The sequence below is a fragment of the Hevea brasiliensis genome, chromosome 9, assembly GCF_030052815.1.
Source record: "Hevea brasiliensis isolate MT/VB/25A 57/8 chromosome 9, ASM3005281v1, whole genome shotgun sequence".
Lineage (NCBI taxonomy): Eukaryota > Viridiplantae > Streptophyta > Magnoliopsida > Malpighiales > Euphorbiaceae > Hevea > Hevea brasiliensis.
The window spans coordinates 26,581,756-26,599,224 of NC_079501.1; the positions used below are offsets into that span (position 1 = coordinate 26,581,756).

Below are 17,469 nucleotides of genomic sequence, written 5' to 3' on the forward strand. Positions count from 1 at the left end.
AAACCCAAATTTTTTTGTTGGAATGATTCTTATCCTCATTTTTGTTAAAGCATTGGTATTGTGTTGACTCATTGTTGACATTATTTTGTCTTCCTAATCTAACTAGTCTAGAGCAGATTAAGTAGGGAGATTAGTACCTATTGTTATCCTTTTATGGCTTAGTGGTGTAATTGTAGCAGAAAAGAATTACTTATTGTTCACTAATCATTGATTGTAAGGAATCACTTGTAATGTTTTGAAATTATGGAAGTGTCTGTGCTGCCATGCACTTGGTGGTTTCTTTGTGTTGTTTGTTGAAGTAGGATTGAGTTTATCTTCAGAATAAAAGATGGTGAAGTGGTAATATATTTGCCTTTTCTATATATTTTTAATATATGAAATTAAATATGGAGGTAATAAACATATGGAGCCAACATTGATGGAGTGGATGACCTATTAACGGCCACAAGTCATGTGAGATGCACGTGTTTGGCTTTTTGGTTTATTTAGTCTGTTTTATGGATAATTTGGGCTTTATTATCCTCTCTTTGAATCTCAAGGGTTCAAACAAACTAAATGAATTAACCAGAATTTATGTAACTATTGGGTTATTTCGCTAAAGCTTAAAACGACCTTTTGCCATGTAAAAATTCATATAATTTAGTTTTGTTTCTTAATTTTTATTAAGATTTGTTTGAAGACTAACATGTTTATTTGTTTTGTGATGTTTATGGGATATCTTTGACATGGTTTGGAAGAAAGGAGGTACAACATGGGATTTGGGCTCTTTCCTTTTTAATTTTCTTTTCCTATTTGTTTATGTAATTTCCTTGGTCTAATATGCTAATTAGATATATGGTAAGTTATATTTTCTATTCTTAAATGAATATAGTAAGTAAAATTTCTTTTCAAAAATAAGTATGGTAAGTGATATGTTAAATATGGTAAGTTCAAACAACCCCCAATAAGGCAAGTCATGGTACTAAAAAATGGCAAGTAAGATTTAAAGCCGACAAGGTAATCCTATGAGCATATATAGTGGATCGTGACACGAATGGGAACTACAAAGCCTCTTGCACAAGGTATCACACTTAATGGGTCTTGTAATAAAATTTAGATCTTTTGCTTTAAAGTTTTATTATTTTGGGATATGATTCTTTTTTCTTTCCTCCATTCTTTAGTTCTAAGTTATTTTTGTAGATATGTAATTCTTTTCTCCTCCCTCCATTATGTGGATGTTTAACATCTTATCTTGTTTAATATCACTGAGTACATGTAAGTTAATGTAGTAACACTAACCTAGGAAAACTAAAAGAAGTGAAGCATGATAGAGACATGGCATGCATGGGGTGATTATACTAGATTTGCCTTCAATATGTATGAATACTAGAGGCATGCAAATCAATATAGAAACATACTAGTTAGGGCAATAAGGTAAATATGATAATAACCGTTAAAATGGCAACAAAGCATGATATAGGGCTGCAGCATGCATATGTTATGGTAGATTAAGTTAACTAAATGTGTATAACTTAGAAATTGCATTCTCTATAATTAAGAACCTTAATAAAAATATAGTAAAAAAGGCTTTTGGAAACACAAATGAAGGCAGACCCTTATTCTATGGTAAGTCCAAGCAAAAATGGTGCCTAACACCTTCTCTCTTCCATACACATTATCCCGAAACTAAGTCATTAGGCTTATAATGAGAGAAGGGTAGTGGACATTTGCAAAGGGAGAGTTATTGCCCCACATCCCTTCTGATTTTGTCCCGGTTCTCATCTGAATTGCGACTCTAGTCAACTCTCCACCTTTTAAGTGTTGATATCCAAATTCCATAATAATATTATAGGAAAATGGAGCTAAATCAATCTAAAAAGCAAAAACACCACCACACATATATAAAATGTGTAAATAATTTTTAATAATTTTGTTCATCCCATGTTACCCATTCTTTTATATTTTATAAGTTTGATTATAATTTTATAATATATAAAAATATATAAATAATTTTTAATAATTTTGATTTTTTTTTAAGTTTGATCATCCCTTTTTATCTATACTTTATATATATTATAAATTTGATAGTTACTTTTTTTCATAAATATATTAACTTAATATTTAATAAAATATTAATTAAAATTATTTTTTTATCTAAAGATAGAGATGCATTCAAAAAAAGCTTGAAAAGGCCAAGATTACAGCCTAGCATGGCCATGGCTAAAACTCTAAACTCTAGCTACAACAAAGTCAACTCAGTTAACTCAAGTTCAGCTCATTACATAGATCCCAACCCATACCCTTGTAGAAACCTTATCCTAATCGGGTACAGATTTGAATAGCAAGACCCGTCTTCTCTAGGTGCCAGCGCTGCTGCCTTAGGATCATCAGCACCATGAAGTCTTCCTCCCTCCAGAGGCAACACAAACCATTTTTAAGGTCAAAGGAAACACTTGCAAAACAAGGCACACAAAGAACGGTAAGGTAGCAAAGAGCTCAAATGAAACCAGAAGAGAACAAGCCACGGGGTTGAAGAAATATCTAGACTCAGACCAATTCCCACCAATGAAAAAATAAAAAAACAGAGACTTTAGGAGGAGGCAGAGATTAGAACAGCCTTTCAATCTCTCATGGTCATGGGCAGTTTTACTAGCAAGTCAGTGAGGTCAATTGACCCCACTGACTTGATGAAAGTTTCAAAAAAAAAAAAAAAAAAAAAAAAATATATATATATATATATATATATATATATATATATATATATATATATAGAAAATTCATTTAAAATTTATGAATAATAAAAAAAATGATTTATCCAATTTTTTTAAAAAAATAATTATGTAACAGTTAAAATATTATCAAATTAAAAAGATGTTCTCTATATATTTATATAAAATTTTAATTTAAGTCAATTGAAATAAGAAATAAAATTATATTCTGCTGCTGGTGTAAATAAAATTATATTCTCAATATTATACTCCAATAAAATCTGAACTGTTTTCTCAATATTATTTTTCCTTCTCATATTCACAAGAATCACAATTTTTCCCTCTTTAATTTTTATTTCTTTGTTCGTTTTTTTCTATTCTCTATTAAATAGTTTTATTTTTTTTTCTTTTCCATTTTGTGAAAAAATGCAATATAGTTATTTTGAATATGAATAATATATATATATATATATATATATATATATATATATATATATATATATATAATAAATGAGTTAAAACGAAAAATACATCAAATCACCAATTTACACTATCATCAAATAGTTTTATTTTATATGGTAATAAATTTATAACTTCAAAAGCTTACTAATATGAATATTGTATTACTTCTTTTTGTAGAAAACTTAAATGCAAATGATTCCAAAATGTATGAATTTGCTAAATACAATTGTAAATTTAATACTATGAGAATAATTTATTGTTTTACAAAATTATTTTATTTAAAATTTACTATATTTTATTACATAAAAAAAATTCACATGCATTATTATACTTTTTTTTACACCAATCAATAATTTATTTAGATATAATAATTTCTTTTCGTTTGAATTGCGTAAAACAAAATTTTTTCACCTCATTGATCCAATTTCTTGGTTCCACCCCTACTTGTAGTCAGAGGGCAGTGGCATCCATTCGGTCTGCACTTTCAAGGTGCAACTGGACAAAAGTTGCTAGCCTGGATGCAACCCAAATCTTCTCCACCTTCGTGCCCAAACCATCCACAGAAAAACACTCAAAACAGAACAATAAACAATTACTAAAGCAATCCAACCTAGCTCCCTCAAAAACTCTCATTTTGACGTTTAAATCTGAACCCAAAAACCATACCAAAACTATATACAAACCCTATCCAATGAGGAGGGTTTAACCCATAAGACTGATCAGAGAGAGAGGAACCTCCACCATCCAAAAAGGCAAGGGAAAGACGTGGACAACAAGAGACTAAAAAAAAGAAAAAGGAGAGGCTCTCTTTCTAAAAAGAGAGAAACTTCTTTACTTGTTTTAGCGTAACGACTTGTCACTTGAGAATAAACGTACCCTAATTAAAATTATTATGATAATACATTACTATACATTGTGACATTTACGTCATTCAAAGGAAAAGATAAGAGAAACTGAACGAATTTTCAGGCCTTTTTTTTGGTAATGTTATGTACGTAGGAATTCACCCCATTCTTTTTTTTTTTTTTTTTTTTTTCTCTTTTCACATTAAATAGAATTCTGTCAAATTTAGGATATCAAATACAATATCATATAAATTATAAAATAGGAAGTTAATACTAATAAGAATTTATGAAAAATAATAATAATTTTACAGTTTCCTTCTTAATATTTGTGGATAAAATAAACTTTTTTTGGCGTGTTATATATATATATATATATATATATATATATATATATATATATATTGATTTTTAATAATTAATTAAATTTAATTTTTATTATAATTATATTTTACTCCTAATTAAATTTAATTTAAAAATTATAAACAAAGAAAAATTAATAAGATTTGTTATGATGCCTTAAAACAAGACAGTTAAGAATGCTGGATGCTGCCTTGTGGAGGATGAAGGCATTTGGCGTATTAAACTCTTAATTTATCCTAATATATATATATATAAATAAAGTTGAGTGATATTCTCCAAAAAAAATGACACGTGATACTTTTTTTTAAAAAATTTGACTCTGTCACCTTTTATAAATGTTCTCTTTTATATTAATTATTATTTAATTTTTTTTATTTCTATTTTAATCATTATTATTATTTATAATATTACCTTAACATTTATCATTTAAATTATTATTTTTTTAAAATTTAATTTTTAAAAATCAAGATATTTTGTAATTAAATGTAATATTTAAAAATTATTTATATTATTTTTTTATAAATTTATTTATACATTATATATATAAAGCATAGTGGTATTCTCATGAAAATGACACGTGGCACTTTTCTTTAAAAATTTATCACGTGTAACCTTCCATAAATGTTCTCATTTATTCTAATTATTATTTAATTTTTTTATTTCTATTTTAATTATCATTATTATTTATAATTCTATTTAAATTATCATTATTATTTACAATACTATCTCAACATTTATAATTTAATTTGTTATTATTTTTAATTTAATTTTTAAAAATTAATATATTTTGTAATTAAATATAATATTTAAAAATTATTTATATTATTTTTTTATAAATTCATTTATTTAAAAATATCATTTGTCACATATCACCTTTCAGCTCAACTTTATACTAATTATTATTTATTATTTATTTCTATTTTAATTATTATTATTATTATTTACAATACTACCTTAATATTTATAATTTAAATTATTATTTTTTAAAATTTAATTTTTAAAAATTAAGATATTTTTTAATTAAATGTAATATTTAAAAATTATTTATATTATTTTTTTATAAATTCATTTATATATTATATATATAAAGTAGAGTAGTATTCTCAAGAAATGGCACGTGGCACTTTTCTCGAAAAGCTTACCACGTGTCACATTCCATAAATACTCTTTTTTATATTAATTATTATTTAATTTTTTTATTTTTATTTTAATTATCATTATTATTTACAATACTACTTTAATATTTATAATTTAAATTATTATTTTTTAAAAAATTTAATTTTTAAAAATTAATATATTTTGTAATTAAATACAATATTTAAAAATTATTTATATTATTTTTTTTATAAATTCATTTATGCAAAAATATCATTTATATTTTTGCCACATCATATCCTCCATCATCATCATCATCATTGAAGGCTATTAGTTTAAAAAAATTGACAATTAATTTATAATATCATAATCAACTATCATATAAATTAATTAACCCTAAATTATTTAATATCTTCAATAAATAATTTTATTATATTATTATATTTTTTATTATTTTTATTATAAAATCTTTTTTAAAAAATTTGAGAGACAAAGGTAGAGTCTATATAAAGGTTATAAAAATAAAATATAGAGATTTAACTTATTTATAATTAATATGTAATATTTTTTATATTAATAATTTAATATTCTTTTTATTTTACTTTCTTAAGATTAATTAATACTTATTATTATTATCATTATGATCAATTTATAGCCATTTAATTGAAACGGCTAAGTAAATAGAAAATATTTTACTGTTATAAAAATTGAATTTAAATACTTTTGTTATCATTTTTCAATTAAATAATAATTAATTATAAATTAATTTTTATTTAAATAGTTTTCATTTATTTATTTATATATAGTATATCCTATGAGACATTTGATACTTATTAAGTACTCTCCTCTTATCAAGTATCTTCATTTCACCTAAATGCTCTCAAATTCATTTTTGATTTGCACTATTTTTTTATTATTTTTTAAAAAAATTATTAATTATCATTCTCAAAATTTATTTATTTAAACATATTTAATTATTATTTTTTTATAAATTTCTTATTTAATATTTCTTAAACTTTTAAATATTTTATTTCATTATAATTATTTATCGAATGTAATTATAACTAACATTTTGATTATTTATATTTTATTATCATTAATTTTCAATAAAATTATTTTTAAATTTTAATTAAATATCTATATTTGTATGTATAAATTATCTTTTAACTATATTTTTATATAGAAGTCGAATTTCAAAAATAAATTACAAATATGATTGTATAGAAAATTTAGCTATAAATAAAAAATAAAGTTACAACATTAAAATTATAGAATCTATTTTTTAAAAAATAATATATATTTTTCATATTTATTATATTAATAAAAAATAACGATATTTTAAAATTTTAATATTTATGAAATGTATTTATTTCATATTATAAATTTAGGTAAATTTATAACATTTTTGTCAAAGAATTATTTTATAAAAAATATATCAAATTAATAAAAAAATTTGCACTTAGATATAGTATTTTTTTTAAAAATAATACAATAGAATGTTATTTTTAAATAATAATAATGTTATATATTTTCATTATTACTAAAATTAAATAATTTAATTTATTATTAGAAATTTAATATTTTTTACTATATTAATAACAAAAAATATTATATTTATATAATTTTAAAATAATATTATTTTCTCAAATTTTAAAAAAATAAATATTAATTTATATAAATTATGAGATAAAATATAAATATTTTATAAAATTTAAATTATTTTTTGAATAAAGAACCTTTATTACATTTTAAATAAAATAATCATGAAAGCTAATATACATACATATATATATATATATATATATATATATATAAAGAATTAAACAGGTATTTTAATTAATTATATCATAAATTAATTAAAAATTTATTATTACAGCAGGTAAAAATTTATTTATATTAAACTAAATAAGAGAGAAATTTTAATTTAAAATTAATTTAATAATAATAAATTATCTTATTTAAAATATAATTAAAAATAAAATTAAAAAATAAAAATTATAAATTACTCATGCATAATGCATATGCTAGTTTATTCATAAAGGTTGGGATGAATTCACATTCGAGCGACATTATTACTTCTAAGTTCTAATTAAATTTTTATTTAGTTCTTGGAATATGAAACATTTTCAATCTTTTTAAAAATTATTTTTTAAGGAAAATTTTTGAAAAAAAAAATTTTAAGAAAAGAAATTAGAGAAATTTACTTTCGAGAAAAATATGTCAAACAAATTTATTTTGAATAATAAAATTTTTTAAGAAATTCTAAAAGTAAATTTTTAGAATTAAAAAAAAATCATCATATATTTAAAAGAGTGTTAATTTTTTTTTAAAAAAAGAAACAAATGTTTGTTTGAAATTTTTTGAAAAATTTTTATTGAGAATATCTTTTTGGAAAAAATAATGATTTATTCATGTGAAAAATGTGTTTTTTAAAAAAATTCTGCAGAAAAAATAATTCTTTTTTAGTTTAAAATGCATTTATTGATGGGGGTATTGATAAGATTTCATAATATTTTAAACGTTCAATTACTTTGATTAATGAAAAAAAAAAAGTTTAAAAGTGAATAGAGAGACAGGTGTTAATGACAACAGATATTAACAAATAATTAATTCCATTTTAAAAATAGACAAAAGATGAAAGTGGTGACAAGCACTTGCGTACCAAGGCGGCTTAGCCAAGGTTTCACAAAATTGGTGTTAGAAGAAAAATGAAAACGGTGAAATGATTAATCTGAAAGTTCATCCCATCAAGGTATGAAAACACCATCCAAACTTGACTGTCGAAGTGATGGTGCAGCTATCATAGACTAGTTGGGCAATGGTGTTTTTTATTTTGAGTTCTGACTTTGTTGTAAGAGGCCTGGTTTAGGCTCAATTGCTATGGTTCTACTCTTCTACTTTTGGACTTTCGAAGTTCTTGCCTGGGCTACAAACCATAGAAATGGAGCTATGGAGTTTTGGGCACATAGGATTCTGTCCAAATAAACCTGGCCTTGGATTAAGGCGAGCCGTGAGATCCTATGCCGATGCCCGGAAAATGCCAAGTTTCAAGCCAATTCTATTATCAAGGATATTCCACAAACTAAACGTTTAGCCATAGCTTTCGCAACTGAAGATAGCATCATGTCTCTCGTAGAAGACAATCCCCTGATTGTACATGAACCTAAAGTATGACAATTCTCTCACATTGCCCACCCCACTAATTTTCCCGTTTAAGGTATTATTAACTTGTCAGTATTTTCCCCTCCATCAGACCACTTTAATTTCAATTGGTACCACAAAGGAGGAATGGCCGGAACTCGTTCCAACCTTGGCTCAAACTCCCTACTCAGGGAGTCCAAGAAAACCTGCACCGGAACAGCTGGCAAAAGCACTAGGCGAACCTCAGCAGCTACTGCTCCAGCTCATGCATGAGCTTTCTGCAAATGGACATTAGCTATTGACGCCATCTCAAATACAGCATCACATAAGCCCTCACGCAAATCCAAGTGGACTTCTGATTGACCTCCCTCCGTGGCTAATAAGCCATGTTTTGCTGCCACATCAGTTGGTATATATAAGAAGTGACGGTTGCGACCGGCATGATATGGGAATGACCCGAGTAGCAATAGGAGACGACTTGCCTAACCAATATGAGATACAGCATGGTCTGCTGCAACCTGATGCCACCAGCTTGAAGTGTCATATATAGTATATTGATAGTGTACTCTCGTAAGGTTTCTGGGATGTCAGTTACCTCTTTTCTTGCATCATTGAAGTGTGCTTCAAGAGACCATTTCAACCATCCCCTAGTCATTCTATTGTCAGATATCACTGATGAGAGGGCCTGTGCTGCTGGGTGCTCAACCAACTTGTTGGCATAAATCTCATCTACAGTTTCTTGTCACCAGAGGAGGCGCAATAGACCAATCCTGCACGCAGGGCAAATGCAGCCTCTCACATATCAAGTGGAAGCTCAAGGAGGCAGACACAGTTATGGTAATCATAACTTCGAACTTGCTCTTCACAGTAGAAGAAAGCTGCATGTAAGCTACTAGAAGCACCTTTCATCAAATCCCTAGCCTGGTACCTCCTACCAATGCATCACAAATATATAAATGGCCAGTCCCAAGTATGTACACGAGAAACATAGAGGAAAAAGATATATATTATATTTAATTAATAAATATATATTTTTATACTTTTGTTAGCTTACTTTCCACTGCCATCCAAAAAGAACGTAAAAGTTCCTCATACTGATAAGGGAAAGTATTTGAAGAAAAGAGAGAGATAAAGGTTGAAGGATGCAAGCGATGACCAATAATATTTCACGAGTTCAACCGTGTCATTTGCAAGTTGCAAATCCTACAAGCAACAATAAAAACACATCTTGCTAGGCAAATGAACCTTAGATATCAATCAAGAGATTTATACATTTCCCTTACAAGAGATTTATACAGACAATTAGTGATCATTTCCCTTACAAGACAAAACAATTAATTTCATAGACTTAATTCCCCAAAACATCATGTATGGATAAAGAACATCAACTTTTGTTCATCACATCCATGCCCTCCACTACTACTCATGGGTGACTAAATATTTTAAGAGTTTCTAACTGTATGTAAGTTTCCATTCAATTCATGGCCAATGCTTACTTGATCCCGTCACTTCCAAGTTCCAACATTCTCTCTCTCTCTCTCTGCAACTCGTCCACGAGACAAGAAATAGCCCATAGAATTTTGAGTTTCCTAAGATAATAACTCTTGGCGGAGGGCTTGGCTGCAAAATTACAGCACATGGTCTAGATAATATATGGTCGGATGTCTATTAGTTAACTGTCGCCCCTATTTCATGCCATGAGCAATACTGCCAGGTCATACGTGGACATTGGTGTAACAGAAATTAAGCAAGAATGCAGTATTTAGACTGCAATTTTGTCAAAACAACATAAAAAGTACTAGATAAAAGAATCCCAGAAACAGGGCAGAAGGTACAAAATATTAAAGTTTCAGAAAATTGGCGCACAAACAACTTGCTGGCTGGGATTACAAGTTTGACATCAGTTTAACTTCAATCTGCATCTTCGTTTGTATGCTTATAGGTGAGCTGTATAAGCTAAGATGTAGAATTAAAACAACCAAACCTTAATCCCAAACTATTTTGGCCGCTTACATTACATGAACAGTTACTTCAATATAAGAGATTTAATCGACTTACAAGTCAAATCAAACTAGGAATGGCAATGGGTAGGGTGGCAATGGGTAGGGTACCTACAAAAATCACTCTACCCGAATCCAAACCCGATCAATATTATCAAAATCTAAACCTGTCCCAAACCCGTTTAAAATTTATTCTCAATTATCCAAATTTGTACCAAACCCCCGATTATTATTACTCGAAAAAACTTAAACTCTTTTAATTTTATATATTTTAATTAATATTTTGTACAAAAAATTATTTTAATTAATAATTTATATTTTAAAATTTTAATAATTTTATAAAATATTTAAATTCTATTTTATATAAAATAAAATATATAAAAATTTGTAAATATTATTATAAAAATATATATTTTATATTTAATTAAGTATTTATGTAAACGTGTTCGGATAACGGATACCCAACATATAAAATTCGAACCCAACCTGAACCCGCTACAGGTATTATTTTTCAAATCCAAATCCGTCCTGAACCAAATTATATAATATCCAAACCCGTCCTATTAGGGTTCGGTCAGATCGGATACCCGCAAAAACTCGACTCGTTGCCATCCGTAAACCAAACGCCCTCTAAATAGTTAATTTTGACAAATTGCCAAAACTTCATAGTAATTTACCCAAATAAAAATTAAAAGTCCTCTATGACAAATTTGTTTTGTTAAAGATAAATATTTCATTGGAGTGCAAATTGCAGTATAAGTCCCAAGGCCAAATTATAAAGGGATTAGATCCATAACACAAATAAGATTCAGCCATCCAAATCTCAAAACAAAATAAAACTCAGAGGCCAATACCAAAAAACCCTAGAGGCATTTTCCATACCCAGCATGCTTAGCTCTCCGTGCAACACAAAGATGTCTATGTCGCTAAGTTACTTTAGCTCCCACAGGTTAACAACAATCGCTAAGAAGAGAGCAAGGAGAATAGGAACCCCTTTTCACTGGACCCATGCTTGACAGAAAAGGTCGTCTCCAAGGCCAAAAAGAAGCCTATCACTCCGAAACCAATGCCAAAAGCTTCAAGTAGATCGAACATGGATTTATTATTATGGATTTAGAATGGTAGAGTGCACGACGTCCAACTTTCTTCTAGGTAGAGGGGACCAATGACCACCATCCTCAACTTACGTTAAAAACCTTTGAGATACCACCCTTCAAACTAATAACACGAATGAACCACCCTCCCCACAGATCCAAACCTACATACCACATACAAGATTACACCCACATCAAAGATTCACAACAACAATTCCTCACTTTTAGCTCAACAGCATATACATCCTAACCGAGAGGTGAGGAGGAAGCAACTCACTCTCTAATTTGAGGAATGACCTTTCCTTAGCTAGAAGGAATAGGAGAAGCCCTATAAGATGTAGTAAGAACAACGAAAACCTCATGCACATAACAAAAGAAAATAGAGAAAAATCTCTCTTTAAAAATTAGAGAGATGTTCCCTTCTATGGCAAATCAAGAGATCTAAATAAAAGGAACTAAACAAAGGGTGATTTACGATTTAGTCTTTGGATATTGCCATTATTAACAAGTTGATTCCTTTATTTTCAAAAACTCATTAACACATCCCTAAGATTTACCTTCATTAACGGTTTAATCTTTCAATCCAATTTTCATCAATTTTATCGTTTAAAAAAGAGAGGAACTTTCTAAAACCAAAATTACCCTCGCGCCCATTAAAACATCCTCATACACTACAGAAAATTGAAAATAATGCCTCCTCCTTTTCCTCTCACAATTCATACACCATACAATCAATTAAACAAGATTCTCTTATTGGTTACAAGAGTTGCTGCATTTCTCTAACGGAGTTTCCATTTAGCTCTCATTCATGGAAGTTTAATCACCCATTTAGGTCTCATTCATGGAAGTTTCTCACCTATCTCCTGCCTTTCTTAACCTCATCATCATCATCTTCTTCTTCTTCTCCCTCCATTTCCCAATTTTTTTCCTCACTCACTCAAAAGCTATGTCTAGAACAAGTGAAATAATGGGCAGCTGTGATGCAGTATATGAGAATGTCAACTGCAAATGTTAAAAAGACTGACTTTTGATGGTATTTTTTTTTTTTTATTTGAACTGGACTTTTGATGGTGTTTGGTAGAAACTAATAAGTTGGATATTAAAAACTATGAAGACTATATAATTAAGAAAATGAAAATGTAAGGACTAATGTGTCTTGTTCTGGAAAAAGGTTATAGCCCATTCTTGTAGAAAAATTCTTACAAAAATTAAAGAGGAATAACATCAGCTGTTATACCATTCAAGTTTATAAGACACATTAGTTCTTATATTCTCATTCATAAATCACTGGGGAAAGATTTTTTTTTTTTTTTAATGTTTGAGTCAAAGGGCATAATCTAGAAAGTAGAATGATGATGATTTGCTAACAGGAAGTGAAAAAAAAAAAAGAGAGAGTGAGTGAGAGAGAGAGAGAGATAAATTACATACAGAGAGGAGGAAGAAGAAAAAGATGAAGTTAGAAGAAGTTGGGAAAGAAGATGGGAGTTGGTGAATGTTAGGGTTTCATTTAATTATATAGATTGAGAGTATTTAAGCAAGAAAATAGAATTAAATAATAAGGGCAATTTAGTCTTTTCGTGATTCCCTAACTACATAAATGAAGAAAATTAAATGAAAGAACTATATTATTAATGGAGATGAATTTTAGGAACGTTTCAATATGTTTTAAAAAATTTAGGACTAACTTATTAATAATGGTAATACTTGAAGACTAAATCGTAAAGGAAGTAAATAAAAGCCCAATCCAAGCCCACGTATGCTACGGAACATTCCAGAACACCTTCTCGAATCACCAGAACTCTCTCGTCCTCAACTTGCTTGCCTATAATACCCCTCATTTCTCTTAATCCTTACTTCTCTCTGTAATCACTGCTCCCAGATCGCCATTTCTTCGAAAACCATCCCTAGCTTACTCTTGCGACTCCTGTCCTTCCTGAAGCTTTCCGTTCATGGCCGAAGAAGCCAAAGCCAAAGGCAACGCCGCATTCTCAGCCGGCGATTATGCGGGAGCCGTCAGACACTTCACTGATGCTATCTCGCTTGCCCCCTCTAACCACGTCCTCTACTCTAACCGATCTGCAGCTCTTGCTTCGCTCCACAACTACGCTGACGCGCTAGCCGATGCCAAGAAGACCGTCGAACTTAAGCCCGACTGGTCTAAAGGATACTCCCGCCTTGGCGCGGCACACTTGGGATTAAACCAAATTCAGGATGCTATCGCAGCTTATAAGAAGGGGCTGGAGATTGATCCCAACAATGAAGCGTTGAAGTCCGGTTTGGCTGATGCTCAGGCAGCTGCTTCCAGGTCGCGATCCCCGCCGCCGCCCAATCCCTTTGGGGATGCGTTCTCTGGGCCGGAGATGTGGGCGAAATTGACAGCGGATCCAACTACAAGGATGTATCTTCAGCAACCGGATTTTGTCAAGATGATGCAGGAGATTCAGAAGAATCCTAACAATTTGAATATTTACTTGAAAGATCAGAGGGTGATGCAAGCTTTGGGGGTTTTATTGAATGTGAAATTCAGAGCACCAAATGCTGGAGAAGATATGGAGGTGCCGGAGGCTGAAGCGCCGCCTCCTCAGCCGGAGAGAAAGCCAGAGCCGACAAAGGAGGAGATGGTTTCTGAGCCGGAGCCAGAGCCAATGGAGGTCTCAGAAGGGGAGAAAGAAGCGAAGGAGAGGAAAGCTCAAGCGGTGAAAGAGAAGGAGTTGGGGAATGCAGCTTACAAAAAAAAGGATTTCGAGACTGCAATTGCGCATTACACGAAGGCAATGGAGCTTGACGACGAGGATATTTCATATTTGACAAATCGTGCTGCTGTTTATCTTGAGATGGGCAAGGTAAAACATATGTTGTTTTTAGTTTAATTTGAGTTTGTGTATATTTGCTTTGATTGAAAGTTAAGTTTATAGAGAATTTAGGAATTGCATGTATTTTTCTTGCATTTTATGCTACAGCTTCTATTTCTTTTATGTTAATCTAGAGCTTAGGCTGGTTTTGCTTCATTTTAATTATTAATACTGTCTTGAAAAATTCCCCTTGCATGCTATTTCGATTTTGCTTAGACCGACTAATAAATCTTTTTTTAGTGAAAGGGTGCCTGGATTGAATGCTCTATTTCTTGGACGCAGGCATTGGACATAATACTTGGATCAACTCATAATTTCCTGCTGAATCAGTACTTATGTTCAATTTTATTAATGTTGTTATATGTCCCATAAAATTTTAGTGTTGCTATCAGATGGGGATATCTTTTTCTAGATATGTGTAGAACTTGCTTTCATCTTGCAAAGCCTTTTGGGTTGCGTGGCATTCATGATTTGAGTTACAAGCACATGATTTTGGCCAGGTTTCTTTCAATAGTTTTCTACTTGTTAGTCTAAGTGAGGCATCTAGTTATCAAAATCTGTTACCATCCTAACAACAAATCATTGGGTAATGATAAGATATTGTGCTTGTGAAATAGAGTACAAGATTTTTCATTGTCAATTTTGGGAGTTTGATTCTTTGATATGGTGGTTGAATATCTTGATCCTTACCATTTTTTTTGTTTTATTTTTATTGAAACTTTAATTTGTCAAATTCTTGAAGTAATCAAAATGTTTTGTTTATTCATCAACCTTAAATCCTTTTCTGGTCCAACTGCTCTACAATTTTAGTACGAGGAATGTATAGAAGACTGTGATAAAGCTGTTGAGAGGGGTAGAGAACTTAGATCAGACTTCAAGATGATTTCAAGAGCCTTGACAAGAAAGGGAACTACCTTGGTGAAAATTGCAAAATGCTCAAAAGACTATGATCTTGCCATTGAGACATTCCAGAAAGCTCTTACTGAGCACCGCAACCCAGACACATTGAAGAAACTAAATGATGCGGAGAGGGCAAAGAAGGAACTTGAGCAACAAGAATATTTTGATCCAAAGTTGGCTGATGAGGAGCGTGAGAAAGGTATCTCCACATATCAAAATTTAGCTGTTTTTATTATTTACCGTCATGATGCTTTAACTATAATCTTTTGGAAATTGTAAATGGTCCCCTTTAGTTTTCCTTGCTTATCCTCCGTTACTCTCTGACCTGTAAAAGAAAGAAAATAATATCACTCATACATAAACACACATGATCTTTGTCACTCAAATTTTTTGCTTTCTATCTATAGGCAAACCATTTTATCTATGCTTGCAATTAATTGTCTGGTGGCACTAATTTCTGCAGGCAATGAATATTTCAAGCAACAAAAGTATCCAGAGGCTGTGAAACATTATACAGAATCCTTGAGAAGAAACCCCAAAGATCCTAAGGTAAAAAGACTGGACTAGGCATTTTCATTTGTTGACAAATGTGATGATTCTTCTAACAACTTGTAAATGTATGGCTCCTTGCTACTTGCTTCTTTCAGGCATACAGTAATAGAGCTGCATGTTACACTAAGTTGGGGGCTTTACCTGAGGGATTAAAGGATGCAGAGAAGTGTATTGAGCTTGATCCAACTTTTTCAAAGGGTTATACAAGAAAAGGTGCCATCCAATTTTTCATGAAAGAGTACGACAAGGCTCTGGAAACATACCAGGAAGGTCTTAAACATGATCCTCAGAACCAGGAATTGCTTGATGGCGTGAGAAGGTATGTGACATGAGTCTATCACGTTTAAATTGGTTTTAGGAATTAAATGTGGTAGTTGAAAATGGTAGATCATGCTCTTAATTATATTGCAGATGTGTGGAACAACTTAACAAGGCAAGCCGTGGTGATATAAGCCCAGAGGAATTGAAAGAGAGACAGGTTAGTCCTTTTATGCACCTTTTCACATAGATTATGCCTGGGAATTAGCTTTGGTTGCGTGAAAGATTGAACGCCATATGGAGCATGGTCTAAAGTTTGTTCCATCTTGCAGGCCAAGGCAATGCAGGATCCGGAGATTCAGAACATTCTATCAGATCCTGTCATGAGACAGGTAAAGGATTCAAAGTTTCATACTTCTGTTAAATTTTCTTGGTCCATTTATCAACGACTGAATTTGTGAAATCCCAAGTGGTTTTCTTTTTCTTCTGCGTAGTAATGTTGTTGTTGGGTGAATTTTGCAGGTGTTGGTAGACTTCCAAGAAAATCCCAAGGCAGCGCAGGAGCACATGAAGAACCCCATGGTGATGAATAAGATTCAGAAGCTCGTCAATGCAGGAATAGTCCAGATCCGATAGAGTCAAGGCAAAGAACCGATTCCATTATCGTGTAGTTTTTTCATTGCTGAAATGTAATCTAGTGTGTGGATTGTTTGATAAAACTATTCAAGTTGGAAAAATTTTGAATGTTTCTTTTTGTTAAAATATTCACGTTTAGAGATGTTTTTTCTGTTTCACGGTTAGGGTGTAAGTTGAGAACAATTTTTGCGCGCTGAGACTCTCAGCGCGATTGCACGCTTCTTCACTTACTGTTAAGAAATAGCACTTTTTGGAAGTATATTAATTAAAAAAATATGTTGAAAGTAATTTAAAATTATATTTGATAATTTTTAGATATAAAAAATAAAAATGATAATTAGTGTATAAACTGTATTTTTTCAGCTCTTGAAAAGTAGTTTTGACGGGCACGGTGCGCGTAAATTATTAACCTGGTGAGGTTGGAGACGTTTATGACGATGTTATGGGGGACTGTTGCTCGTGTGAGCGCGTTCCAATGATTCTCAAATTTTCATTAATCGAATTTGGTGATAACAATGTATGCAACTTTTGTTAATGAAATTATATTTAGATGACCATAAGGTAATGTGGCGATCATTTTTTCACAT

At 30.3% G+C, this 17,469-nt stretch overlaps 1 protein-coding gene and 1 pseudogene across 1 annotated transcript; one reads left to right on the plus strand and one right to left on the minus strand.

Annotated features, from left to right (window-relative positions):
- Positions 1 to 8,680: 8,680 nt before the first annotated feature.
- LOC110636315 (uncharacterized) lies at positions 8,681 to 9,499 on the minus strand (annotated as a pseudogene).
- A 3,951-nt stretch (positions 9,500 to 13,450) lies between these two features.
- Positions 13,451 to 17,040, plus strand: LOC110636320 (hsp70-Hsp90 organizing protein 3). Its single transcript, XM_021785974.2, has 7 exons — positions 13,451 to 14,527; positions 15,347 to 15,635; positions 15,900 to 15,985; positions 16,084 to 16,307; positions 16,400 to 16,466; positions 16,579 to 16,638; positions 16,769 to 17,040. Exons 1-7 carry the CDS (start codon positions 13,634 to 13,636, stop codon positions 16,880 to 16,882), a joined length of 1,734 nt encoding a protein of 577 aa, XP_021641666.2. The 5' UTR covers positions 13,451 to 13,633; the 3' UTR covers positions 16,883 to 17,040.
- Positions 17,041 to 17,469: the final 429 nt, after the last annotated feature.